The following is a 26,784-nucleotide window of genomic DNA, read 5'->3' on the forward strand; positions in this document are numbered from 1 at the left end:
GTGAGTAACGGGCAGCAGAAAACGGAAACAGAGCATATGACTTTCGGGACAGCCTGCCCCCCAGGCCACGGCCACCATGGAGAGGATGGCTGTGCCCCCAAGTGTGCTGGGCTTGGCAAATTCACCAGGCTGTCTTCACCAAGGGCTATAAATAAAAAGGCTATTAATGCAATTTGACTTGGAAATGAAGTCTTAGAAAGGACTGAAATTTACCAGCCAAGGCTCAGCCGACCGTGAGACCGTCACAGCCAAGGGCAGCGTAGTAGCAGGTGCAGGTGGACCAAACAGAACACAGCCAAATACACTGCCCACCAAGACTATCGGGGAAGATGAGCTCACACGTGCAGGGAAGGTGGCTTCTGATTCATGCTTCTCCACTCACGCTGGGGCGGCGGGGACAGCTGAACTCAGGACAGGGCACCAGCCGGAGCATGTGAGCCTGGGCTGCGATGAGAGTCTTCACCTCGCTGGCCTCTGGGGTCCTCTGTGCTGAGTTTGGGGGGCTGGTTGGCTGGCTAACAAACGAATCATGAAGCAGCAAAGTCCCAAGTGACCCAGAGAAACTTTGCTTGGCTTTAAGACTCGTGAAGTCCAGACACAGAAGTGAATAGCGAGGCGGAGTTTGGCGGCTCTATCTACCAGAAGGTGAAGCCGAACAAGCCGTTGGGTCTCCAGGTTAAAGATGCTTCATCTCAGCAGTGTTACCTTTCCGGAGGTACGATTCCCAAAAATTCCAATCTCCCCCCACACACACACACACACAAAGAAGAAAAAGGTCCTTTAAGCTAGCTCTAGAGATCTGGGATAAAGATCAGAATTATAAAGATCAGAACGCAAAAAACTTGGGGGGCTGTCATGCCCTGTGGCAATATGGGGAGGGGGGGACACCCATGTGAGAATGATGCTAAGGGACTGAGCTGAGATCGAGGTAGGCTTGTAAGGCTGACATCAAAAACCAAAGTCTAGGGTCTGTGAAGCTCCAGCAACCTGGGAAACCACCCTCCCTTTTGAGTGGGGACCTCAAAGACTGCCAGTCTTAGTAACAGGGAATCGGAAGGAAGTGGGCCCTCCTACCGACGGGTGCCTGGTTTCAGGTCATTTGGTTAAATCCATGCTTGGACGGGGAGTAAGGTGATCCCATACTGCTAGTGCCTCCAAAAGACCAATTTTTCCCAAAATGGATTTTAGCAGCTAAATATGCTTGGGAAAAAATAAAATCAACTGAGTCTTCAAATCAATTCTAGAGATTATTTTCCAAATGCAATAAGCACACAAAGACAGGCCCACAAGGAAACAAGACACGAGTCACACTTGGAAGAAGGAAGGAGACACAGGTCACGCCTATGGTTGGCTGATCGGGACCGAAGTAGACAGAAGGCCCCAATAACCAATATTTGGAATGAAGAACATGCCATGATTATATATTCTGGAGTTATTAAAAATTGAAACAAGGGCCACCTGGGTGGCTCAGTCAGTTAAGCATCTGACTCTTGGTTTCAGCTCAGGTCAGGATCTCACAGTTTGTGAGTTCGAGCCCCACGTAGGGTTCTATGCTGACAGTGTGGAGTCTGCTTGGGATTCTCTCTCCCCCATTCTCTCTCTGCCCCTCCCCTGCTCATACTCACTCTCTCTCTCTCTCTCTCTCTCAAAATAAATAAATACACTTAAAAAATTAACACGAGAAGATAATACACAATCTTAGTAAATATGAAACTTAGATGAAATGGACAGTTCCCAGAAAAATTTTTTTTCCAGGAAGAAACATTGAAGACAAAACTGAAAAAGACACCATCTGAGAAAGAACACCTAAGTACTGCTGTAAGTTATGAACGAAATTGAACCAGTGGTTTAAAACTCGCGACAAAGAAAACTCCAGGCCCAGGTAGTGTTGCTGACAATCCTACCAAGTGTTTTGAAAGAAATAATAGCAATTGACACAAACACCCGCCAATATTCGAACCAGGGAATGCGCTTCGTGAGCGACTGTGTGAAGCAAGTGTAGTTTTTATCACATCTGTTGCCCTTTTCTAGAGGAGCTTGTATAGTTTTTTTGCAGGTCTTTAGGGATCTCATTTCTCCTGTGGGGCCGACAGAGCTCTGGGAGTTCCCAGCTGCACTCACGACTGCTTCCCCAAGACCAGCCCAGCTCCTGTGGGTATCCTCGTGGCCACACCGCTGGGAAGGCTGTGCAATTTTCCCAAAGACTCAGGGAAAAAACCATTAATTCAGTAATACCAATGTCATTTGGGCATCCCAGGGTGAAAATTCGCTTCTAATTCTATTTTCCATCCCCCAATTCAGCCCAATACACTGAATGGTTTCTGCAGTGAGGGGGGTTCTGGGTTTCAGGGTTTCCGCAATGAGATTAAACAGTAACCTAAGATCTTCCAACAGTATAATTACATCGAGATGCCACAGATTTTCCTGTACACTCCTTCCCTTGTCGGCATCCCTAGGAAGAAAGTGAGGTTCAAAGATCGGATCCCCCTGTAAGAAAAATTCCGGACACATTAAATCGAAATACAGTAAAACCTTGGATTGCGAGTAACGTGTTTCGAATACATTTTAACTTGATAAACGAGCGACGTCTTGCAATACGAGTTGTACACGATACTCAATGTCACACGATCCCAACTGAGCAAATGGGTCCTTGAAATTCGCTTTGATATACAAGTGCTTTGGATGACAAGCATGTTTCCAGAATACATTATGCCCCCGCACCCACGTTTAATGTCTCCAAAGCCCCTAACGCAGACCCACTCACATATGAGGCCAGGTAAATTCTCGTTGGCACCAGTAGGATGCCAGTCGGTTAACCCAGAACCTTTGGACATAAACTCAGTGGCGAGAAACCTTCCAGCAAAAGGTTAATGTGGGCACCAAACGCTTACTATTTTGGGAGCTGGTGGGAACCACTTACTCTGTGCCGTCCCCCTGGCTTTCACTTCCCCTCTGAGTAAGATATGACACTGTGGTTGTGGACCGAGGGGAGGTGTGAGTGACAGCGTCCATATCCTCCACCAAGCAGACGGGCTGCTGCCTGGGGGGGTCTGCACCAGCCTGAGGAGCCCGGGAGGGGTTTTTGCCTTGTGCCGCACACTCAGTCCAGGCGGAACACGCATCTCAGCGGGTTCTGGAAACTAAACTGCCACATGTGTTTCTGAAGCGCGTGCCTCGACCGGTCCAGTGAGACTCGATCCTTCCTACGTGTGCTCCCCAAGAACCTGAACTTCCTCCCCCTTTTTTAACTTCCTACATTTGTTGGTCACGTCCTCAGAGGCACAGACAAAGCCCCGCGTGCCCATTTATAATAACTACGTAATCTTGACCCTTACCACTGGTTCTTCAAATTCGTTCACCCCTGAGCCTAGGGAATACCGCAGGAATTCAAGAGTGAGCCTCCAATTTGCATCGTGGGCCTTCACACAGGGTGGAGTTTGGGGAGACTGATGCAGGAGACTTGCTAGGCCTGACGTGAGCAATTTGAAGCTAGATTGTTTCTCGTGTTTTGTAGCTCACAAGGAACCTTACAGCTCAAAAATATTCTGGTCACCAGGGCCTTAAAAAGCCTCACAGATTTCTAGTTTGACTAAAGCATGCCGTAGCACTGAAGCTGTGAGTGCCCTGGAAAGTTACTCAGGCTACCCTGGCCTCTGTGGGGTCACCCCTGAGCCCCCCAAGGCTCCGCTGCCGGGCAGACCCCGTGGTCATCCCTGTGCCTCCTGCCCACAGGTAAAGCCCTGCCTCGTTCGCTCCTGCTCAAAGGGATTTCCCCAACTCTCTTCAGGCCCCCGATGAGGCTATTGAACCCTTATCCTTACTGGTGTCCATGGGGTAGTCCTGCCCTGTAGAAGCATCCACTGGTCTATTTCATAAAAGCACCACAAGCCGATGTCACCTAGCAAGGTCACAAAGCCATAAGCCTCAAGGCTGTGGGCTCAGTAAACTTAGAAGGGAGGTTCAGTATGAGCCTCTTTCTTCTGCAAATGCCCTGCTCTCACTAAATCCCAACGCTGAAAGCCCACCTTGTGAATATGCCGCTCCTTTGTTTTTCTTTCTGTTCTGTTTAAGCCTATGCTCCAAATTTTGTGTCTCGGAGAATTTGCTCTCGAAATTCTAGATTCCCTCCAGGGCAGGGGAAGGTCTGTGCCTGCACGGAGACTAGACCTCTAGTCTTGCGTCCAAGGTGGAAAGCGTGGAGCTGACTTGGCATGCCTCATTTATTACTCGCCCAGATTTACCAGGTGAATCATTTCACTTCTCCCAGGATGGAGCGAGCTGAGGAGACAGCCACGTGCACACACACGGCACGGGACGGGTGCCCCCGACGCAACGCTCACGAAGTTATTCACGCACGTCGGAAGTGATCCTGTCCGGTTAGGCCTGCCATACGTAGCAACTAAAAGTACAAAACTTCTAGTTACATTTGAATTTCAGACACACAAGGACTGCTTTTTTGGTGTGAATTTATCCCAAATATTGTACGGGACACAGCGACAATAAAAATCATGCGTTTTTTGTATGCAATTCGAATTTACTGGGGACCCTGCATCTGGCAACACTACACTTAATGGCACGCGTCGGGCTAGAAGCTGAGACTATAACATGCACACGACGTGTCCTCGCCTTACGGAGGGGAAGATCGAAATCCAATATTTTTGGCACCACGTGGCAACAGCATCCAAAAGGCTGCTTTCCGAGCACCTCTTTCCAGGCACAGGAAACGATGGTTGGCAAGAATCAACATCACCTCCGCCTCTGACCGTGGAATTGAATTGTATTCGTTCACATGTAGAGTAAGTCTGACTCGAACACACTACATCTCAGAGCTACATTCCATCGACTCTTTCTTCTGCTGACAGTTGTGCCGGACGCAGAGAATTCAAAGCTGAGCCGGCGCCATTTCCCTCCCCAAAGGTGCTTACACTACTGGGGATATTGTCAAAGACACAAGACATTGTGCTGCACCGTCCAAGTGCACGCTCTGCAGAGGAAATCGGAGTGTCATTGAAGCACCACGGTGAACACCCAGCTCAGATTCAGTAGGGAAGACCTCTCAGAAGAGGTGGCATCCACACTCTGTCTAATCAATAGTTGACAATAACCCACTACACGACAAACGGAGTGCAGTTTTAATAAATAGTTTCATGTAGTTTAGAGCGATGTAACTGATACCTCATCTCCAGACTATCGCAGGAACCTTTAACTGGAAGTGACTAAGGAAATATCCTTTAAAATTTTTTTAACGTTTCTTCATTTTTGAGAGACAGACAGAGACAGAACAGGAGCCGGCGAGGGGCAGAGAGAGAGGGAGACACAGAACCTGAAAGAGGCTACAGGCTCCGAGCTGTCAGCACAGAGCCCGACACAGGGCTCGAACTCACGGACCATGAAATCACGACCTGAGGCGAAGTCGGAGCCACCCAGACACCCCAGGCACCCCAGGAAACATCTTAATGTCTGAACTTCTTCAATTGTCATCCTGCGCTTTGTCGTTCATTGGTCTTCCACTCATTCAGCAACCACTTGTTGACAAATCACCATATGACAGAGCTCTGGACGTGGGCACTGAAAACACAGTGGGATTTGGGATATGAGGAAGATTGTAGCGCGGGAAGCCCTGCACGCTCCTTCTTCCCGCAAACACACCAACTCAGGAATGGCTCACAGACAAATTCCCTTTGTGAGAGAAATCGGAAACTAACAAAAGGCTTCTATGTCCCATGAGAACATGAAGTGAGACCCACCAGAGCCAGAAGGGAGATTTGAGTCCAGGGGACTCTGCCTCTGACACAGCAGCACGAGAGCAGGAAGAGAGTCCCTAGAACCCAGCTTCACCCAGGGGAGGTGGGGGTTGGCTCCTGCATCTGGAGCCGCTGTTTCCTGCCTTTGGCCAGTCTGGAGCACCAATGGGTCTAGCCACTCAGGGAAGTGTGGGGAGTCTGCAGATGGCACTGGAAGGTGTCAGTGATCCTCCCCCCTGCTCAGCACATAGGAACAAGGCAAAAATCCCGGTTTTCAGCTTCCCCCCGGGAAGGGAAAGAGTCGTAGAGTGCCCCAGAATCTCTGACGGGCTGATTGGTAGGGGTTTCCTCCTGCATGGGGCCAGTCTGCGAAGACCTGGGAAGGTGTCTTCTTTGTCTAATGAGCAGACACCTACCCAGAGAGTCAAGGAAAATGAAGACCCAAAGACATGACAAACACAGTAACACTTTAAATTTCCACGGGGCGCCTGGGTGGCTCAGTCGGTTCGGCATCCGACTTTGGCTCAGGGCATGATCTCGCGGCTTGTAAGTTCGAGCCCTGCATCGGGCTCTGTGCTGATGGCTCAGAGCCCGGAGCCTGCTTCAGATTCTGTGTCTCCCTCTCTCTCTGCCCCTAACCCACTCGCATTCTGTCTCTGTCTCTCTCAAAAATAAATAAACATTAAAAAAATTTTTTTTAATTTTAAGGGGCACCTTGGTGGCTCAGTCGGTTGATCGTGCAACTTCGGCTCGGGTCATGATCCCGCAGCTTATGAGTTCGAGCCCCGCGTCGGGCTCTGTGCTGACAGCTCGGAGCCTGGCTCCTGCTTCGGATTCTGTGTCTCCCTCTCTCTCTGCCCCACCCCCACTCATGCTCTGTCTCTCTCTGTCTCTCAAAAATAAACGTTAAAAGAAATTTTTTTAATGTCCAGAAACAAATTCTAATAAAGTAGAATTATAGGACTTACCTGACAGAGAATTAAAAATAACCCCAGAAAGACACTCCCTGAGGTCCAGAGACCCATGCATGCACAGGCAAGAGCTACAACAAAGAGATAGAAACCATATAAAAGAACCACACAGGAATCACAGAACAGAAGAACACAACTGACCTGAAACATTCAGGGAAGCGACTGGACAGCAGACGAGACCCCGTGAAAGAAAGGACCAGACAACTGAAGACAGGTTGACAGAAATACTTCAGTCAGGGGAGCAAAGGAGAAAAGGTGAAAAAGAGTGAAGAAAGGAAAGGGAGAGGCCCAAGAGGCTGAACAATACACTATGAGAGTTTCAGAAGGGAGAAAGGGCCAGAAAGATAAGCAAATAATGGCTGCAGCTGCTGCAGACCTGGGGAGGGAAACGGACAGTGAGAGACGCAGGTGGGGCTGAAACAGGAAATAATCAGGAGGGACCCTTGGACCCTGAGGTTGGGGAGGGCGTCTCTGAGGAGGGTCCGGGTCAGACACAGGGCCTGTGCGTGAGCCCACAGGGGGCGTCCCGCCTGCAGCTTGCGGCTGATCTCGGTGGACTTGGGTAACCGACCACTTGGACCACTTGTGTTTGTTCTTCACGCATTTACATTCCTGCTCTTATATTTTAAATTCACTGCTACAGAGTAAGCCCATGAAACCCTAGGTGCTCTCCCCACCCCCTGGACCCCAGTGGAAGCAGAAGAACCCCAGGCCTGTGACCTCGTTGTGTGGCTGTAGGCACATGTTGTAGTTTCCAGGGCATGGAAATAACAAATCTTTTCTTTCCCCCACGTTTCCTGATGGTTATTGCCGGAGGCGTCTAGCCACAGCAAGAATCATGGGGGCGGGGGAGGGGCTCCAGCCACTGTCACCTGCACGAAACAGCTTCCTGTTTGTGTGCTTGTCCATTCACCCCCTCGCTGTGCAGGTCTGGGTGGGACTTAGGGAAGCCCGTTTTCCTCATCTGAAGAGGGTTATGTTTTTTTGTTTCTTGAGTAATTTTTGTTTCTTAAGTAATCTCTGCCCCCAACGTGGGGCTGGAACTCACGACCCCGAGATCAAGAGTCACATACTCTACCGACTGAGCCAGCAGGGCGCCCTGCTAAGCTGCAAATTTCCATTAGGTTTTTTAAGTTTTTTTTTTTTTTAATTTTGAGAGAGAGAGAGAGAGAGAGAGAGAGAGAGAGAACATGCATGAGTGGAGTAGAGGCAGAGAGAATCCCAAGCAGGCTCCACCCTGTAGGTACCGAGCTGGATGCGGAGCTTGATCTCATGACTTTGAGATCATGACCTGAGCCGAAATCAAGTGTCGGACATTCGACCGACCGAGCTGCCCAGGTGCCCCCACAAGTTTCCATTATTTTCCTCTTCAGCAACTTCAGCCCGGTGTATGCAAAGGTCAAAGAGGGTTTTACATCTGCTTTGATGCCTTGACTCTGTGGGGCTCACACTCCGAGACGTACACACACAACACACTCCCCACCTGTGTCTATATCGGTACCTCACGTGACACTCAAGTTTGTGTGAACGTAAGATAATGTAGGGGGTTTCCATCCGAAAAATGAGGACAGTGTCATTTGAATACTAGGAAATCTACAGCGTGGCATTTTCAGAGAAGCCGGGCACAGCCTCAGACAGTTTTCCTGGCAGACGTGAACTGGTGGAAGGAGGCCACCAGCATCTAAAACTTCACATCGGCCAGCCCCGAACGACAGACAGGGAGGCGGCCACACTTACGTTCTGCGAACACAGGCAAGCTAGGATCACTTTGCTTCCTCTTCTTTAATTCTCGCAGACCTTATCTGAGTCCCGCTCCCCATACTTCCTTCACAGATGGGACAGAAGCCTGGCTTTTGGTGAGACAGTCTTCCCCTGCCCTCGGCCAGGCCCGGCCCCCATGCTTCTGTGGCTGCTGCTGATCCTGGGTGAGTAGAGCCCAGACTGGGCTGGGGGCCCGACGTTCCTAATGCCAGCCGGGGCAACCCCGGGGCGGGGGGCCAAACCCCCGGGAGGCTTCCGTCTCCGCTCTCACCGGACTTCAGAGGCACAGCGAGAGGCGCAAAACGAGTAGAGCTGGTGCCCAGGAAGACCCACAGGGTCCGGAGACCCCCAGAGCAAGCCAAGTGTGGGACCCCGGGCCTCCCCCTTGTGTCCTCTCCCAGCTCCCGGGAAGCTGGGGCTTTCTCCCTGCCAAACCACACCTCGAAACGCGCAGATAAACAGTTAGGGCCCACGCGGGCGAGGGAGGGAAGGTCCGCAGAACAGCATAGCTCCCTTCCTGAGAATTGAAGTCAACGTTTCACCAGAGGTTGAAGAAAGTAGGGGGATGGGGCCCAAGCAGCGAGGTGGGGTGAGGTGGGGGGGGCGTTGGGGGTGGGGGTGGGATGCGGGCCAGGAAATGGGAGGAAGCGTCAGAGAAGCAGCCGTGGCTGGGCTGCGGGGAACGGCCGAGTCTAAGTGCAAAGGCAGGAGCCCCATCGCCCGGTGCTAACCTTTCCCCTTGGCTCTCACACAGCTCCCGGACGACAGCCGGCAGGTCAGTCTTCCCTTCTCTCTTCCCCCTGCTCTCCGGGCACGGGTCCTCCCCCGTACATGGGGGCTGCGGGGAGTGGGTCAACGTCAGCGGTGACACCTGTGACCATGGCGGGCGCGCCGAGCCTCCTGTGGTCTCTCCAGCCTTCGGTTCTCTCCCCCCTCGCGTGAGTGAAAGAAGCATTTGCAGAGGCAGGAGGCTAATGCCCAGAATCTTCCACGCATCTCCTCTCTTCCCTAAGGACCCCTACCCCCACCCTGTATGCTCAAGCCCGAGCCACCGTCGAAGGACAGAGAGATAAAGTGCTGCAGCCTGTGTGGCTGTCCCGCTTCAGTTTCTGGTCCCGTTGGTCAGCTGCCGTTTTACGCACAAAGACGATTGCGCAGGCAGCCCGTGCCCCTCCATTCCAATTCTTCATATCCCTCCGTTTTGTATTGTGTCTGACTTGGCTGGAGAGCGGACAGAAGTTGCCTTCCCCGTGAAATCTCAAGGGAAGCAAGGTTTAAAAGTAACGAAAGTGGGAAAACATGTGTATTAATTATGAGCAACCAAGTAGGAAGTGGTTTGTCAGAGTCTAGAAAGTGCTTCTGAGGCTCATTCAGCCAGGCGCACCTGTGCCTTGGCAGGAATGTCGAGGACAAGAGCATCTCAGAATCAGCCCGCCCCCAGAGGCCCGCACGGTGTCTGCCCAGCTGCCCGTCACATCTCCTGAGCTTTTCTGAGCCCACACCAGGGACCTGAGACCTCTCCCCCGTGACACCCCCCTGCCCACCCCCAGGCTGGGCAAAGAGTAAGGAAGGGCAGACTCCGCCCCAAGCGGGTCCCTGGGTCCTGTCGGCTCCCCTCCCACTGGCAACCAGCCCTGGTTTCCACCCACGTCCCATTCACCTTCACCTGCCTGACACTTTCTCTTTCCTGTTCAGGAGCACTTCCAAAAGCTTTACTTCTCCTCAAACCTCCATGGTCCACAGCCTTCAAAGGAGAGACAGTGACTCTCTTCTGCAAGGATCACCATTCTCTAGCCTGGGAATACGTATCTTGGTATCACAATGAGACCCCCTTGAGAAAACAATCCGGAAAACTCCAAATAAGCAAGTCTGGACATTACAGATGCAAGACCCAAAGATCTTCCCTCAGTGACCCCGTGCACGTGCAGTTTTTATCTGGTGAGGAAAGAAGGGGGTGGGTCTCTGAAATCAAGCCCCCGGGCGGCACGTCTGGAGCCTGGGCGAAGGCAGGGAACCCAGACAGGGTTGCGAGCCCGCATGTGGCTATTCGGTGAGCTGATGCCAGTGGGGAGAATAAGGAGATAGACTGCGGCGGATCGCGCGTTGTCCGTCTCCTCCATCCAGAGAGGAGTCAGTAACCCAGAAGCCACCAGGCAAAAAGGGACTCGGGTCTGAAGAAAGGTAGGGTGTCAAATTCCTCAGCTAACGACACTTATGAGGATGTCTCAAGGACCTGCTCTGAAAATTCGTTCGCTGTCCTAGGACAAGGGAGAACTGGGTACTGGGGCCACAGGGAAATGTTGGCGGAGGACGGTCACAGGTGCATGCAGGGCTCTTTCTTCATGGGTGGAAATGAGGCTTTGCAGAAAGAAATAGATGGGATATGTCATGTTCGTTCACTCTTTGCAGACTGGCTGGTCCTCCAGGCCTCACACCCTGCCTTTGAAAGAGATAAAGTAGTTCTGAGATGCCGAGGGAAAGAAGACGAAGATATTATGGAAAGGACTTACTACAAAAATGAAGAAAAAATTAAAAGTTCTTATAACTCAAACATCACAGTATATCCAGCCTTCAACGACGACAGCACATATCATTGTACTGCTTCTGGGACAAATATTTGGGGGAGGTCGTGGACAGAAACTTCACGACCTTTAAAGATCCAAGTTCAAGGTAATGGCTACACTCCCATGGGTAATAGGGCTTGGCAAGGGACCAGCGTGTGGGATGGAAGAGGGGTGCTCAGCGGTGGGGATTTCATGAGCGGCCTCTTCCGAGCAGCCGTGGGAGGGAGACAAGAGGTGGCTCCACCTGCGTGGGTCCCTACCTCTGGTCCTGAGGACACAGGTCCACCTCTGCAGGAGCTCAGAGCCTCACTGCCCCAGGAACTACATTTGTTCGTCTCTCTAGAGCTGTTTCCGAGTCCTGTGCTGACAGCCAGCCCCCCCTGGCCCATCGAGGGGAGCCCCGTGACCCTGACATGTGAGACCGGGCTCCCTCCACAGACATCGCACACTAGACTTCAGTTCTGTTTCTTCAAAGAGCACCAGGCTCTGGGGGCCGGCTGGAGCAACTCCCCGGAGCTCCAGATCCCCACCACGTGGAGTGAGGGCGCCGCCTCCTACTGGTGCCAAGCAAGGACGGTGATTCCCAGGATCCTGAAAACAAGCCCACGATCCCAGATACGTGTCCATAGTGAGTGTCTGCGGGGTCGGTCTTGCCCCCTGGGATCACGAACGTGCCTGAGAGTAACAGCCAGGCATCCTGCCACCCTTTTCTCCTGTGCTTGGCATTGGCCTAACTTCCCCGCGGCATTCTCTTCCCTCTGAGTTAGGTGATAGTAGTTATTGATCGTGTGCGGGGTGCCCAGCCCTGTGGGGGCCACAGACACATACGGGATGTGTTTCCTTGTGGGTCAACACCGAGCAAGAAGCTCTGATGACCGCACGCAGCCCGTAGAAGCCCCTATGGTGCGTCCATGTGTTGGTTGAAAATTATTCCAAAATAATAAGAAAAGAGGAAGAGAAACAGAAACCAGAATAGCCAGAGCAGGATGTGGGGAGAGAGAGGTGAGGCTGGAGGGACCTGTGGAGACAGGTTTGGGTTCCGATCAAGTCACGTCAGGGCCCACGCAAGCTTCCCGCGTTCTCGCTTGCTCTGCCGTCCGGTGATGCATCAGAGATGCCTGAGACATAAAGGTCCATAAAACTTGACCGTGGTCAACATTAGGTTTAAAAGAAGATCATAGGCACGTGCCCACATTTCCCGAGGGTGGGAATTGGTGTGGGGGGGACAGGCTTTGCTCCCTTTAATAATCACGCACACAATCAATTCCTCAATTCCTCCTTTAAAAGACCCCTGCCGGGCACCTGGGGGGCTCCGTCGGTTGAGCGTCTGATTTCGGCTCAGGTCATGATCTCACGGTCCATGGGTTCCAGCCCCATGTCGGGCTCTGTGCTGACAGCTCAGAGCCTGGAGCCTGCTTCAGATTCTGTGTGTCCCTCTCTCTCTGCCCCTGCCCTGTTCTCACTCTGTCTCTCTCTGTCTCTCTCTCTCAAAGATAAATAAATTTTTTAATTAAAATAAATAAATAAAAGACCCCTGACTATTGCACCTGCTGCTATTGGCTTATTAACGGCAATACCAGCCTTCTCCTTGGCCCTGCAGCACCTGCCATGGAGACCCTGTCGTGTCCTCCTTTGTCCTCCTAGGGGTCCCTGTGTCTGATGTGAATCTAGAGACGCAGCCCCCTGTGGGCCAGCTGATTGAAGGAGAAGACCTCGTCCTTATCTGCTCAGTAGCTGCGGGTACAGGGACGGTCACGTTCTCCTGGCACCGGGAGGGCTCGGAGAGGAGTTTGGGCAGGAAGACCCAGAACGCCCTGTCTGCAGAGCTGCGGATAGCCTCCGTGAGGGAGCAGGATGTCGGCAGATACTACTGTGCGGCCGACAACATGGATGGCCCTGTCCTCAGTAAACGGATCAGAATCACACTGAGAGGTGAGTTCCTCATTCCTGTCACTTGGCCCCATTCCCAAACTGGGGTTTAGGTTCTCTGTCAGCCACGAGGATCTTCTGACGGAAGCAAGGAACGGAGGTTTGAAGATTTAATGGCCAACCAAGGAACAGCAAAGATGCAAAGTCAGTCAAAACAACTTGCTTCTTGTGGAGAAGACTGAATAGCAAGGAAAACAAATAAAAATTATCCAGGATTCCTCCCCATGGTTCAAGGAGTACGTCTACTTTTAGGGGCCTTGAGTGGAGCCATTAATCTACCACAGTGTCACAGTGTCAGGGACCTTCTCTGACGGCCCCCTGTCTCCCTCAGTTCCAGTCTCGCCTCCAGTCCTCACCGTCAGGACGCCCAGGGCCCAGGCCGTGGAGGGGGATGTGGTGGAGCTTCACTGCGAGGCCCAGAGGGGCTCTCCCCCCATCCTGTACCGGTTTTATCACGAGGACGTCCCCCTGGGGAGCAGCTCGGCCCCCTCTGGAGGAGAAGCATCCCTCAACCTCTCTCTGACCGCAGAACATTCTGGAAACTACTCCTGCGAGGCCAACAACAGCCTGGGAGTTCAGCGCAGTAAGATGGTGTCCCTCAGCATCACAAGTAAGCAGAATATGCTCTCAGCAGTCACAGCTAAGAACAGATTATGTCTTCTCACAAACAGAGAGGCCCCTCTAGGCTTTTGGCTGGGGTGGCGTCCCAGCAAACTCCCCACTTCTGCCTCCGCCTGAGACCTCCTGGGACTCTTCCTTGTGACCACACATTCTGAAAGTCATTTCTTCTGTCATTGTCACTGACAGCCATGTATTCCACTCAGTCTTTCTACTGGAGGCTCACAGACTCTCCAAAATACCAAATGTATGATGGCTCAGCAGATAGAAAGCTTTATCTCCAAATCCCTTTGTCCAAGAACGAATGACGAGATTGGTCCTTGCCCACGTGCTCCTCCACTACTCCCATCCCATCCCGAATACTTCGTGTCTGTCTGGATTATGAGACAGCATGTCTCCTCACGGACACTCACGGGAACCAGACCTACAGAGCTTCCTCATGGCTTCCAGACTCTAAGAACCTCTGTGGCCTCCTGACTCCTTGAACGACAGGCTATTTCATCTGTTGTTCTCGGTATCCCCAAACAAAATTTTTCCTCGCCGGAGGACCCAAGGCATCTCACATCTCCCATTTTCAGTTAGCAAAGTGCGTGTCCACTTAGGGGAGACCCCTCATCCAAGCCAGGATTACTCTGAAGTGCCCAGCATTTGGGGGCTGGAGTGGAGCACTGGGGCATAGGAAAAATGGCGGGATAAAAGAGATAGGGCAATGACTTCCAGTGACTCAAACCCTTACATTCTCTGGATTTTTCCATGACTCCACATCACTGGCTAAAGTGTTGGACATGCACCCCAAATGTTTGTTTATTAACTATATACATGCACAACTTTACTAACTTTAAATGCGTGTTGTAAAAATGAGACTCAGAGAGATTAAAACTTCCAAAACATCGAGATCATAGAACTGATAAAGGGCAGAGACAGGACTCAAAGTTAGTTGGGTTCTCCTGATCCCAGGTCCATGTTCCTACCACTAAATCAGGCTGGATATTTCCTTTATTATCTAGTATGCATACTCAATTAATACTGCAAATGAACTGTGTTTCCTCTTTCAGTTCCAGTGTCTCACCCTGTCCTCACCCTCAACCCTGATGTGGCCCAGGCTATGGTGGGAGATGTGTTAGAACTTCGCTGTGAGGCCCAGAGGGGTTCTCCCCCGATCTTATACTGGTTTTATCATGAGGATGTCATCCTGGGGAACACCTCAGCCCCCTTTGGAGGGGGAGCATCTTTTAACCTCTCTCTGACCACAGAACATTCTGGAAACTACTCCTGTGGGGCTGACAATGGCCTGGGGGCTCAGAGCAGCGAGACGGTGTCACTTAACATCACAGGTGGGTTGGGGGTAGCTGGCCTCCAGGTTACAGTTAAGGTCAAGAAAATATTTTTCCCTATAGACTGTACAAATTCTGCAAGCATCAAAGAGTTTTTGAACATGCACACAAGAATTGGGACTTCCAGAGATTGGTGCTGATTTCATGGGGGAAGGATAAGGGAACTATTCAATCTTAGATGCTGACCCTCATGTGCTGTTATTTTCAAAATTACAAATTATCATGGAGATAATCAACCAAATGGAGAAATCAGAATCCGGGAGAAACCTTCCCTGAGAGATCTCTAGCCCCCACCGACATGTTGTCTAGATTAAAAACATTTGCCACTGGGACTCAAATATAGCTCTTCCCATGTAGGGCTTTCCAAGAACAAAGTAACCCATACCACTGTGGGAGTCATCGGGTGCTTGCTAAGCATGCTTGGTCTTGCTGCTACAGCTGCTCTGGTGGGTCGCTTCAGAACCCAAAGGAAGTCAGGTGGGTGTTCATGTCTTGCCCTTTGACATTGTGACTTTTGCCATCACTATGATAATTTGGATTTATGCGATGCCTCCCATGAAGGTCATTATTCCCTTCCAAATACTAGACCCTCCGTTCTACTCACTGACACTCTGTAGGCAAGTGACAAAATAAATTTCTCAATAAGGTTGCTACTCCATGTGTTTAATTTGAGATTTAAATCAGGTAGCAGTGTTTGCTTCCAATTAAAAATTAGAACGGTAAGTATTTACCATTCCACCCCTGGTCCAAAGCTAACTGAGAACCAAAGGCATAAAAAAAGAAAAAAGTCTTCATTTGTAACAAAAAATAGACAACAGCCATAGACGCAAACCATAAACTCTGAGATACATCTGAATGCCAGTCACATATTGTGAAATTCGGATAAAATTAATACAGGTGCTGAGAATGAAATTAAAATTTCAGTTTCTTATTGTTGCTACTTGTATAGAAACACAACTGATTTTCGTATATGGGTCTTGTACCCTGCAACCTTGCTATATACATAATTATTAGTTCCAGTCTCTGTTTTGTAGATTCCATCAGAATTTCTACATAGGTGATTCTGTCATCTGCAAATAAAGATAGTTCTCCTCCTTCCTTTCCAATCCAGGTTCCTTTAATTTCTTTTTTTGTCTTAATGCACTGGCTACAACCTCCCATACAATGTTGAATAGAAGTGGTGGATGAGAGCAGACATGCTCGTCTTGTCCCTGATCTTTGGGGAAAGTATTTGGTCTCATCGTTATGATAATATTAGCTGTGGATTCCTTCTAGATGTTCTTCATTAGGCTAAGGACGTCCCCACTATTTGTAATTTGCTGAGAGTTTTTATAGAAAAAATGTTTGTCAAATGACTTTTCTACATTGATTGAGACGATCATAGGATTTTCTTTTCTAGTCAATTGATATGGATTTTGAGTTTTGAATGTTAAACCAGCCTTGCATTTCTCAAGTCAGCTTCACTTAGTCATGATTGTTGAATTTGATTTGGTAAAATTTTGTTAAGAATGTGTGCATCTATGGTCGTGAAAGATATTGCCTGATAGCTTTATTTTCTTGTCATGCCTTTGTCTGAGTTGATGTCAAGGTAATACCCACTGAGTTACTACTTCTAGTGTTTTTCATTCTTTTTCATATTTCCATATGGTATCATTTTCTTCCTGCCTGAAGTACTTCTTTCTTTTTCCTTGTTTATTTATTTTGAGACAGAGAGAGAGACTGATAGAGGGAGAGACAGAATCCCAGGCAGGTTCTGCGCTGTCAGCACAGAGCCTGAGGCAGGACTAGAACTCACAAACCATGAGATCATGATTTGAGCCAAGGTCAAGAGTCAGACGCTCAACCAACTGAGCTACCTAGGCGCCCCACTGCCTGAAGTACTTCTTTTCACATTTATTACAGTATGGGTCTGTTGGGGAACCTGACTGATAGTGTTGCTAAAGTCTACTCTATCCTTACTGATTTTCTACTTGATCTATCAACTACCAAAAGAGGGGTATTGAAATCGCCAACTATAATTGTGGATTAGCCATTTCTTCTTGCTTTCTATTAGGTTTTGCCTCAGGTATTTGGAATGTCTTTTATTAGGTGCATAAGTGTTTATATTGTTTGTGTTTCTGATGAAATGACTACCTTATCCTTGTGAAATGATAACTTTATCTCTGTTAGTATCATTTCCTCTGAAATAGTCTTTGATATTAAGGTAAGTACTATTAACATGGTATTTCTCTATCCATCTTTTTACTTTTAATCTATTTGTGCCCTTATACTTAAAGCATTTTTTTATAGATAGCATAGAGTTAGTTCTTGCTTTCTAATCCAATATGTCAATCTCTACCTTTTAACTAAAGTGTTTAGACCATTTACATTAATGTGATTGTTGATAAGGTTAGATCTAAGTCTGTTATTTTGCTATTTGTTTTCTATTTGTCCCATCTGTTCTTTGTTTTCTTTTCTCTTTTTTTCTACCTTCTTTTCAAACAACTGAGTATTTTTTATGATTCCATTTTCTTCCTTTATTGGTTTATTAACTTTATAATTCGTTGTTTTGTTTACTTTATTGGTTGTTTTGGGTTTATAGTATAGATATTTAACTTACCACAGTCTATCTTCAAGTGACATGGGATCATTTCACATATAGTATAAGAATATTACCATTGTGTCTTCCATTCCTTCCTTCCTAGCTACATTAACGTTATTTTTGTAAATAATCACTTACCTGTTAAGTAGACTTAAGTATAATTTAAGAATCTTACATATTGAATCAAGTAGTTACCACTTCCAATGTCCTTCATTCCTTTTTGTATCTCCATATTTCCATCTGGTATCATTTTCTTTCTGCCTAAGAGACTTCTTTTGACATTTCTAATAGTATGGGTCTGCTGGTGATGAATTATTTCAGCTTTTACATGTCTGTAAAAGCCTTTATTTTGTATTCCTTGTGAAAGACATTTTTGCTGGCACAGAATTATAGGTTGAGAGTTTTTTCTTCTTTCAGTATTTTTTTTTAATTTTTTTTTTTTTTGGGACAGAGAGAGACAGAGCATGAACGAGGGAGGGGCAGAGAGAGAGGGAGACACAGAATCGGAAACAGGTTCCAGGCTCTGAGCCATCAGCCCAGAGCCTGACGCGGGGCTCGAACTCACGGACGGCGAGATCGTGACCTGGCTGAAGTCGGACGCTTAACCGACTGCGCCACCCAGGCGCCCCCTTTCAGTATTTTAAAGATGTTGCTCTACTGTCTTCTTGTATGCATTGTTTCTGACAAGAAATCTGCCTTCCTTCTTTGTTCTCCTGTGACTGCGTTTTTCCTCTCTACATGATTTTTCATGGATCAAGGATTTTTGAATTAATGGACTCTTTTATCCAATGCCTTGGGTGCCTGTAAAGTTTCAATACTTTGTACTTTGGATTTACTAAAACCTTACTTTCTGTCTGCCACTCTGCTTGGCATAAAATGGCATTTCCTTTTCTATCAGGCCAAATGTTTCTGTTCTCCTTTTCTTAGGGCTCATACTGAAAATCAAGCAAACAAACAAAATATTTGGATCTAACTTTAATGAAAAAGTTTACATATTTTTCTTAATGATGCTGGTCAAGCATTGTCCTTTTACCCTTCTTTTCATGTCAATCAATGAGCCTCTGTCCTGTTCTTTGTATGAAAAATAACACCAACACTTTATGACTGATATTTAAATTTTTTTTAACGTTGATTTACTTTTGAGAGACAGAGAGAAAGCACGAACAGGAGAGGGGCAGGGAGAGGGAAACATAGAATCTGTGTGAGAGAGGGAGACACAGAATCTGAAGCAGGCTCCAGGCTCTGAGCTATCAGCACAGAGCCCGACACGGGGCTCGAACCCACGAACCCATGAGACCATGACCTGAGCCAAAGTCGGACACTTAACCGACTGAGCCACCCAGGCGCCCCTTATGACTGATATCTTAAAGCTACCTAGTATTTTCATAAATAACATTACCTATAAAACTACACGTGTATATCATTTTTTTAAAATTTTTTTTAATGCTTATTTATTGAGAGACAGAGCATGAGCAGGGGAGGGGCAGAGAGAGAGGGAGACACAGAATCCCAAGCAGGCTCCAGGCTCCAGCTGTCAGCACAGAGCCCCACGTGAGGCTCAAACTCGCGAACCGCGAGATCATGACCTGAGCCGAAGTCGGATGCCCAACCGACCGAACCCCCCCAGGCGCCCCTCATTTTTCTTAATATATAAGGAGAATAAGAGCACTAACACCAACAGTACTCATCATAAAATGTGTCATTCATTTAGAGCCCACTAAATGAAATTTTACAGCTTGTCTACTTCTCCCAATCGTTCCATAACTACATTCAATCCAATCAATATTATTATCACCATATTAGAGTGAAAAATGAGGCTACTTCATAAGTGAAGTCATCTTTCCAAGTTCATGTATCTATTAAGCATCAGAGTTAGGGCTCACCTGGGGATCTCCCTAGCCCTTGACTCCATGTTCTCTCCACTGCACCCTGGTGACTTATGGAAGGCTGGTTACACATCCTATTTTCCCTACTTTTTCGATCTCATCACCTATGTGGGTGGCACTTATTAATTAGTAACATACTACAAGTGCAGACCTTGAAACCTTACTGCCGAAGTTGATAGTGTTCAAAACACCAGCTGGTTCAGTCGAAGCAACAGCAAACAACACACGGGAGGCAAGATTAGCACTCATCACTTCACGTGCTCCATGGGGACAGGAGCCCAAGAGTTTCTGACCTCCAGATCTAGAGGAGGTGTTGTTTTACACAGCGAGCTCAGTGAGAAATTCTGACAGTCCACCAATCAGGGGGCATCTGCCTTTCTCATTGCAAAATCTGGCTGACTGGCTGTGCTTCCCTCACAGCAACGTCTTCCTTCTCATTATCCATCAGTCTTCTCAGGGAGGAGCTCAGCCCTTGCAAACTCTTCTAAAAAAGAAGAGCTCTGCTCCTTAAGCCTGAGCGTACCCAACCCGTTACCAAAGGCGATGACGAATGTAATGACTCTACGATTGAGCCGCCTGGATGAAAATTCCAGTAATGTTACTTGCTAAATACTTGCTATATGGCAGGTAAATTAAGCTCTCCAAACCCTTTCTTTGTGGTCAATATAATAGTATCTACCATTTTGGGGCTACCTACATAAGCTCTTAGTACAGTGCCTGGCCCATAAATCTTCAGTGCTATTAGCTTGTGTTATGTAAATAGCGACCTTCTGGGTCTGTTTTCTGTTTTAAAAATGAAGAGATAAACTGACTTACAGATGCATCGTGGGACTTAGCTAACCTCCCCGCAAGGGAGGACGTGGGCTGTTGACTGATGTGAACTGCAATTGCTCTAAGGAGGGAGACTTGAGCCGGGATCACGAACCTCCAGTTCAACTCAGGGTTTGCAGACATCAGTCATTCTTCATGAGTGTGTTTACTTGGGGCAATAACTCGTGGTCTGTAAGCCCGGTGAGACAGATAGAGAGCCACAGATAAATAGGCAAAGGCCAGAGATGGGAAATTGGGAGGAGTCTGGCATGGGGGCAGGCCAAACAGATTTCAGTATTTCAGTGATGATGGAAAACTGCCGTATTTTCAAGGCCGATGGAGTAGCCTTCCAGATTACGTTTACATGTAATCACCTATTACAAAATTGTCAACTTGTCTTTTTTTTTTTTTTAGTCCTCAAAGTGCATGCTTCAACTTGCTCAGTTGTTTAACAAATCTTTACTGAATATTTTCGACATTCTAGCCACTGAGAATACAAAAGTAATTAAGACAGCTTGCAGCCTCAAGTAACACACTCTTTCATGGTGGAGAGATCGAGGGAAACATACAAATGGGTAATTACCATCCAATACAGCGATTCTAATATTGCAGGGCTCTCCATGTGTGGAGAGAGAGGTCATTTCATACAGCTTGCTGGGACCAGGCAAAGTCCTAGAGGAAGAAAGATAAGTTGGAATCAGCCAAGTGAAAGAGAAAAAGGGGTGTGGAGAAAGCAGTATGTACCCACAGTGGTTGGGTCTGCCAGGGCCCCAGGGACACAGAGTTCTGAGCTTGTTATGGGGGCCCTACTGATTCACGCCGTGGGGAACTCTGTCTCCCGGTCTCTGTCCCCCAGGGCCACAGACAGGACAGAAAAGAGGAAGTGAGGAAGCACCAGGCCCAGAGTTAAATAGTAAGTTGTCTCTCTTGTGCTGCTTGGCCATACCTCCTTAGAGTACACGCTGTTGTTACTTGGTATGATTCTGGACAAATATCTTTCAAGATCCCACCTTCCTCACCTGTAATATGACGTGGAGGGTGGGGCCAGATATTCCTTAAGATCTACTGTAGCTGAGATCTAGAATGAATCTGATTCCCAGGAAAGGACATTCTAAAGTAGGGCACATTACTGACACAGCTCACCCGCCATCAGCAATCCTTTGTTTTTCCGGAGGAGTTTCGGCCACTGAAGCACCCAGGTGAGGTCTCTGCTTCTTGTGCTGACAACATTTGCGTGATTTATTTACACCCACAAGATAGGGGCACAGAATTATGTACATTCAAAGATATTTGACTGGACTTCTCATTAACCTTTTCAAATTCTCATGAAATCCATAAATGGGATTCGCGAAAGCTGCTCTCAGTCATATTTGCGGATGCTACTCAGACCTACGTGTCACTTGCTTATCCATGTTAATCTATTTCCTTAAATGTGTTCTGGCAGAGAGCTGACCACTGGCAACTTAATGGCACCCTCTTTCGGCTGCGCCTCACTCTTTCCCCGGCTCATTCCTCCAGTACGCAGTCACTCAGCACATCATTTTTGAGTGCTATCAGTGTTAAATTCACAATATTTATCACGGAGGGAAGTAAAATTGGGGGGAAAAAAACAACCCTTTTCCCATAGAGCCTTCGGGCTACCTTATAGGAAAGGTAGATTATTGTAACACAAGCTGGAACATTGAAAGGGACCTTTTACAAAAGACCAAGGTCAGGTTCTATGGGAACGCAAAAGTCTTTGTGTGTCAACGTCTAAGCATTTAAAATTTTGAGAACAATAGAAAGTTAGGCGAATACTAGTGTTTCGTGTGTCGGAAAGACCTTGAGACGGTGCACTTTCGCCCTCTGACCTTGCCTCCGTCCACCTTTTCTGCAATGCTGCCTTGGGTTGCATCTGGCATCGCGTGCCTTCTGGGTTTTCTTGAGGGAGCCACGCAGACTCTGGCTTCCCTGAGACTCGGTACGATCCACCAATGCTTCTGTCCCTTGTGCCTCTCCCCGTCTGTCACAGGGGCAATCCCAAGGAACATCGGGAGCGTTCCTGGCCCAGACCCTCCAGCACAGGCCCTCCACGGCCCACCCAGTCTGAGCTGGCCAGCCCTAATGGAGCTACAGCCCTTGTACAGCAACGGTGAGGGTTCCCCAAGGAGCTCAGGGCTCCAGGGACGAGCCAGGCTGGGAGGACAGACTGAGCGACAGCCCGTGGCCGAGCCACACACCATTTAGTTTTAAAGTTTATTTGTTTGTTTTGGGAGAGAAAGAGCACATGGGTAGGGGAGACACAGAGAGACAGAGAGGGAGAGAGAGAATCGTAAGCAGGCTCCACACCGTCAGCCCAGAGCCCGACATGGGGCCTCAACGTCATGGACCGTGAGATCATGACCTGAGTTGAAATCAAGAGTCGGGCGCTTACCCGACTGAGTCACCCAGACACCGCAGAGTCACATTCAGTTTTAAAATGACATTCCTGGCACTGTGTCCGAGACAGAAGGCGGTTATGAACTTGGTGGCTGAGAAGAATCTAGAACGTGGGCTCTTGACTACAACTGGCTATGGTCTCCTCTCTCACAGTCAGTCCTGGCGATGACGACCTGGTTTATTCCCAGATCTGGAGCAGACAGCACAGAGAAGGAAGTCCAGGTGAGACCTCTTTGCGACATGCAGAGGGGAGGCGGCAGCGTGCGAGCGGATCCGCAAGGGGCCTCTGGTCAGGCCACCCGAGTAGTGCGACACGGAAGGCAGGCATCGTCTGTTCCTCTCGTGCTGCTGTTATAGGACTGCGTCCCTTCCCGCTTGCCTGTGTGCACTGCCACCGGAACCCCATAAAGTCTCTGAGGACAGACGCTGTCATTTTTTATTAATGTATCAGTAGCATCTAGTTCAATGCTTAGAAAAGTGTGGGCCTCTTCAAATATTTTTTGAAAGGACGCATGGCCAGCAATTGCTTGCATAAGCCGCTCATAACCTAAGGTGTAGACGATCATCATTCTCCTAACTGGTCTCTTTATTCCTGATCTCCTCCCCGGGCCCCCAGCACTCCGTTTCCAGCATGATCCCTCTGAGATCCCACGGCCGATCACACCCTTCCTAGAATAACTGCCTCAGCGGCTTTTCGTTCCAAAGCCAGACCCTTGCCTCCCGCCTCCTCGAAGCTCTGTTCTTACTCTTGCCTCGCAGACCCTTGCTGTTTTCCTTATCAAACTGGGCTGTCACATGCTTCGGTGCTCACGTGTCTTATTTGCCCTGGAATGTCCCTACCCCCACCTAGTGTACCCGGTGAGCCCTGCTCCCATGTCAAGACATAGTTCAGGTTTGTCTGAGAAACTCGGGGTGCCTCTGTCAGCCCTCCCTGTGTCCAGCCTCTGCAACAGCAACAGAGTTGAGTCTGTACCTCGGTCTTGGTGCGCGTAATACTTGATGCGTTTCTTCCACGCCCGTTTTTCCCCCCTAAAAATTATAGGCTCTTTGAGCATATGGGCTGAACCTGTAGTCATTTCTCTGCCCTTGTGGCTCACCAGTGCTTAATAGAAGGTCATTGTGGGGGCGCCCGGGTGGCTCAGTGGGTTGAGCGTCCGACTTCAGCTCAGGCCATGATCTCACAGCTCGTGAGTTCAAGCCCCACATTGGGCTCCGTGCTGACGGCTCAGAGTCTGGAGCCCGCTTCCAATTCTATGTCTCTCTCTCTTTCTCAAAAATAAATAAACATTAAAAAGAATTTTTTTTAAAAAAGGTCCTCGCCCACTGAGCATATTGGCTGAATAAATACAAGAAAGAGATCCTGAGGACCCCTTGGAAGGATAGAGGAGACGCACACACTGAGTTTTCTTAAGGCTTCACCGCGAATCTCCGCTGGGAATTTGCCGTGTGGCCTTAGGATGCCAACCCCCTCTCCAGCCCCCTCCACTTTCCCCGCACAGACTACACCACACGTGCCACCTTCCCCTAACCAGCGTGGCCATAGAGGCCCTGAGTGGGGGTGGGATGGGGGCAGGGACCCACTTTGCCGGAGCGATGAGCAGTGGAGAAAGAAAGAAACGCCGGGAAGCCACTCTGGGCATTTGGTGGGCAGGGGAAAGGCTTTATCAGTGTGTGGGGAAGGGATGCTCTGTCTGAGGCCGGGAGGAATCCAGTCAACGGCTCAGGCAGCAGAGGAAAGACTCAAGTGCATCACGAGGGGGTTGTTAAGTTGTCACCCGCAGTCTAATACTTTTCTTTCCTCCTCCCACCCAGCAACACATTCACCAAGGACGCATCAGAAGGGTGAGGTAGGTGCCCTTTTCTGGCTCTTTCTCCCTTCTGTTCTTCCTCACCCGTCCTTGGGTACTTACTGTTTGTAGGTTTTCCACCAGGAACCTGCAATCATCTATTCAGAGGTGAAGAGGGCAGACCCCGACGACCCTGCACGGCAGGACCGTGAGGAGGCCGCAGAAGGCTATGAGAATGTCCCATGTGCGTCGCTGGCCTTGGACCACTAGCCCCATACCCAGAGCGGCCCCCAGATGCCTTCTCCCCATTCTCTGCAACCACTCACCTTCCGTCTGGGAGGCTGGTGAAAGCTCCGTCCCACTCCTCCGTGCCTGAGTCTGGGTGTTCTGTGGGAACAGAAGGGGCAGCATTTCAGTAAATGCTGCACGTTTTCACAGTAGAGACACACGTGAAGGCAGGGCGGTTGGGCCTTCACCTCCTGGGCCTGAGGAGCAGAGGAGGAAGGAGGGATCGTCTAGCCGGGATCACGAGGTCACAATCAATGGCCACGTGTTCCAAGCGTGATCAAAAGCCTTCAATGCACCATCTCTGAATAAACAGTTTGCTCCAAACACCTTGCTTCCTTTTTTAGGTAGACAGATGGGAAGTGATGATGCTGATGCTGATATTAATGAATAAGACTCAGGGGCACCTGGGTGGCTGAGTCGGTTGAGGGTCCGCCTTCGGCTCAGGTCATGATCTCGCAGTCCGTGAGTTCGAGCCCCGCGTCGGGCTCTGTGCCGACAGCTCAGAGCCTGGAGCCTGCTTCGGATTCTGTGTCTCCCTCTCTCTCTGCCCCTCCCCTGCTCGTGCTCTGTCTCTCTCTGTCTCAAAAATAAACGTTAAAAAAAATTTTTTTTTAAATGAGTAAGATTCGGGGACGCCTGGGTGGCTCAGTCGGTTGAGCGTCTGACTTCAGCTCAGGTCATGATCTCACAGTCCATGAGTTCAAGCCCCACGTCGGGCTTTGTGCTGACAGCTCAGACCCTGGACCCTGCTTCAGCTTCTGTGTCTCCCTCTCTCTCCCTGCCCTTCCCCTGTGCATGCTCTGTCTCTGTCTCAAGAATAAATAAACATTAAAAAAATTTAAAAAAAAAACATAGATGCAGGTATGGGACACACACCCCAACCCACACAGAGTCTGTGGTCTTCAAGACCCTTCCTCTCTCACAACATCAAACTTCCCCCGTACCCGTAGCAGCTGAATTCCACTGTCTAATTGTTCAACATCCACTACTTGGAGGCTCCGGAGGCCTGACCACCAACCCCGGAAGCCCAGTGGAGCTGGCGACTCTCACAACTCAGCAGGCGAAGCCTAGTGCCGCCCCGGAGCCCGCATGGCCTGAGCCGGCAGAGGAGGGAGGGGGCACGGCAGTCCTGGGCCCATGAGAGACACCTTCCCTCTGCCCACCGGCTCCCACTCGATTCCTCCAGGGCCTAGCAAGCACTGAGTGTCTACCACTGAAGAAACATTGGACATCTGTGGGGGATAAGTTGAAGGATTCTCTGAGCTTGTACCAATGGGTTAACAAGTCTTGGGGCGGAAAGCCGCTTCCACAGGACGAAAGCGTCCGCGAATAGGTAGAGACGGAGGGCCGCCACCGCAGGGCGAAAGTGCCCCACGTTAGCCAGCGAGAAAGATGGCTCGTTAAGCCTGAGGCGGCATGCCTCACTTATCTTAGTCCCTAGAAAAGTTAAGATAAACAGAAACGGTGCCTGAAGTAAAGGGCCGCCTGCTGGGCGCCCAGATGTCCATCTGTCTTGACCCTAAGCCCTAACACCGCGTACCTTCGAAACCCCTTCTCTCTCACACACGTGAATTAACAATTACTGTTTTATCGTTTCTTTCTGCACATCCATCACGTATGTAAGCCTTCTGACCCTAATAAATACGGAGCGAGGACCCTTACTCGGGGTTCTTGTCTCCGCCCGGACATTAGCCTCTCTCGTTATCATTTCTGCGTCTGCTCTCTTGCTGGACGAGAGAGAACTCCAGACTCAAAGTCTGCAACAAAAAAAGCATGCCGTGTGTGCTTAAGTCTCTGGAGAAGGGGCAGAGTCGCTTGGAATCACTTGTGTTCGTAAGGGATAGCTGGAATTGTTAGCCTGTATCACCTGGGGTGACGCTGAACTGTTCGCAGCCACGAAAACAACAGGCCTTAGCAAGCTAGCGCACTCACTGATGACGGCTGTGTATGAACTGATACAAGTTATGGGCAGTGTGGATTTTACACCCCCCCTTGTTTATGACGTTAAGTAAACAGCACAGTGATGCTTTGCAAACCTTTGAAATAACTCAAGAATAAAAAGTAATAAGTGTATTTCAGATGTTATTCTTTTC

At 49.1% G+C, this 26,784-nt stretch overlaps 1 protein-coding gene across 6 annotated transcripts; it reads left to right on the forward strand.

Moving 5' to 3' along the window:
- Positions 1–8,224: 8,224 nt before the first annotated feature.
- On the forward strand, positions 8,225–25,015 carry FCRL3 (Fc receptor like 3). 6 transcript variants are annotated; one of them, XM_047092656.1, is made up of 15 exons: positions 8,225–8,467; positions 8,549–8,640; positions 9,231–9,251; positions 10,172–10,414; positions 10,886–11,146; positions 11,384–11,668; positions 12,685–12,972; positions 13,301–13,579; positions 14,643–14,921; positions 15,279–15,398; positions 21,055–21,111; positions 22,210–22,329; positions 22,770–22,838; positions 24,429–24,463; positions 24,536–25,015. In XM_047092656.1, the coding sequence occupies exons 2-15, from the start codon at positions 8,613–8,615 to the stop codon at positions 24,671–24,673; spliced, it is 2,223 nt and encodes a 740-aa protein (XP_046948612.1). In that variant the 5' UTR covers positions 8,225–8,467; positions 8,549–8,612; the 3' UTR covers positions 24,674–25,015. The 6 variants fall into 6 exon arrangements, with proteins under 6 accessions (XP_046948612.1, XP_046948618.1, XP_046948614.1 ...); XM_047092658.1 differs by having other exon boundaries at positions 8,226–8,467; positions 24,548–25,015; XM_047092657.1 differs by having other exon boundaries at positions 8,226–8,467; positions 24,432–24,463.
- The last annotated feature ends 1,769 nt before the right edge of the window (positions 25,016–26,784 follow it).

Source organism: Lynx rufus, unplaced genomic scaffold, assembly GCF_022079265.1.
Source record: "Lynx rufus isolate CCGP_SWC_20201006 ecotype Redwood Valley unplaced genomic scaffold, mLynRuf1.p SCAF_31, whole genome shotgun sequence".
In the NCBI taxonomy this organism is placed as follows: domain Eukaryota; kingdom Metazoa; phylum Chordata; class Mammalia; order Carnivora; family Felidae; genus Lynx; species Lynx rufus.

Coding starts and splice junctions, on each gene's coding strand:
- FCRL3 (XM_047092656.1), top strand. CDS start 8,613: ATGCTTCTGTGGCTGCTGCTGATCCTGG. Junction 13,580..14,642: donor GGTGTCCCTCAGCATCACAA/GTAAGCAGAATA, acceptor TTCCTCTTTCAG/TTCCAGTGTCTCACCCTGTC. Junction 15,399..21,054: donor CAGAACCCAAAGGAAGTCAG/GTGGGTGTTCAT, acceptor TCTGTCCCCCAG/GGCCACAGACAGGACAGAAA.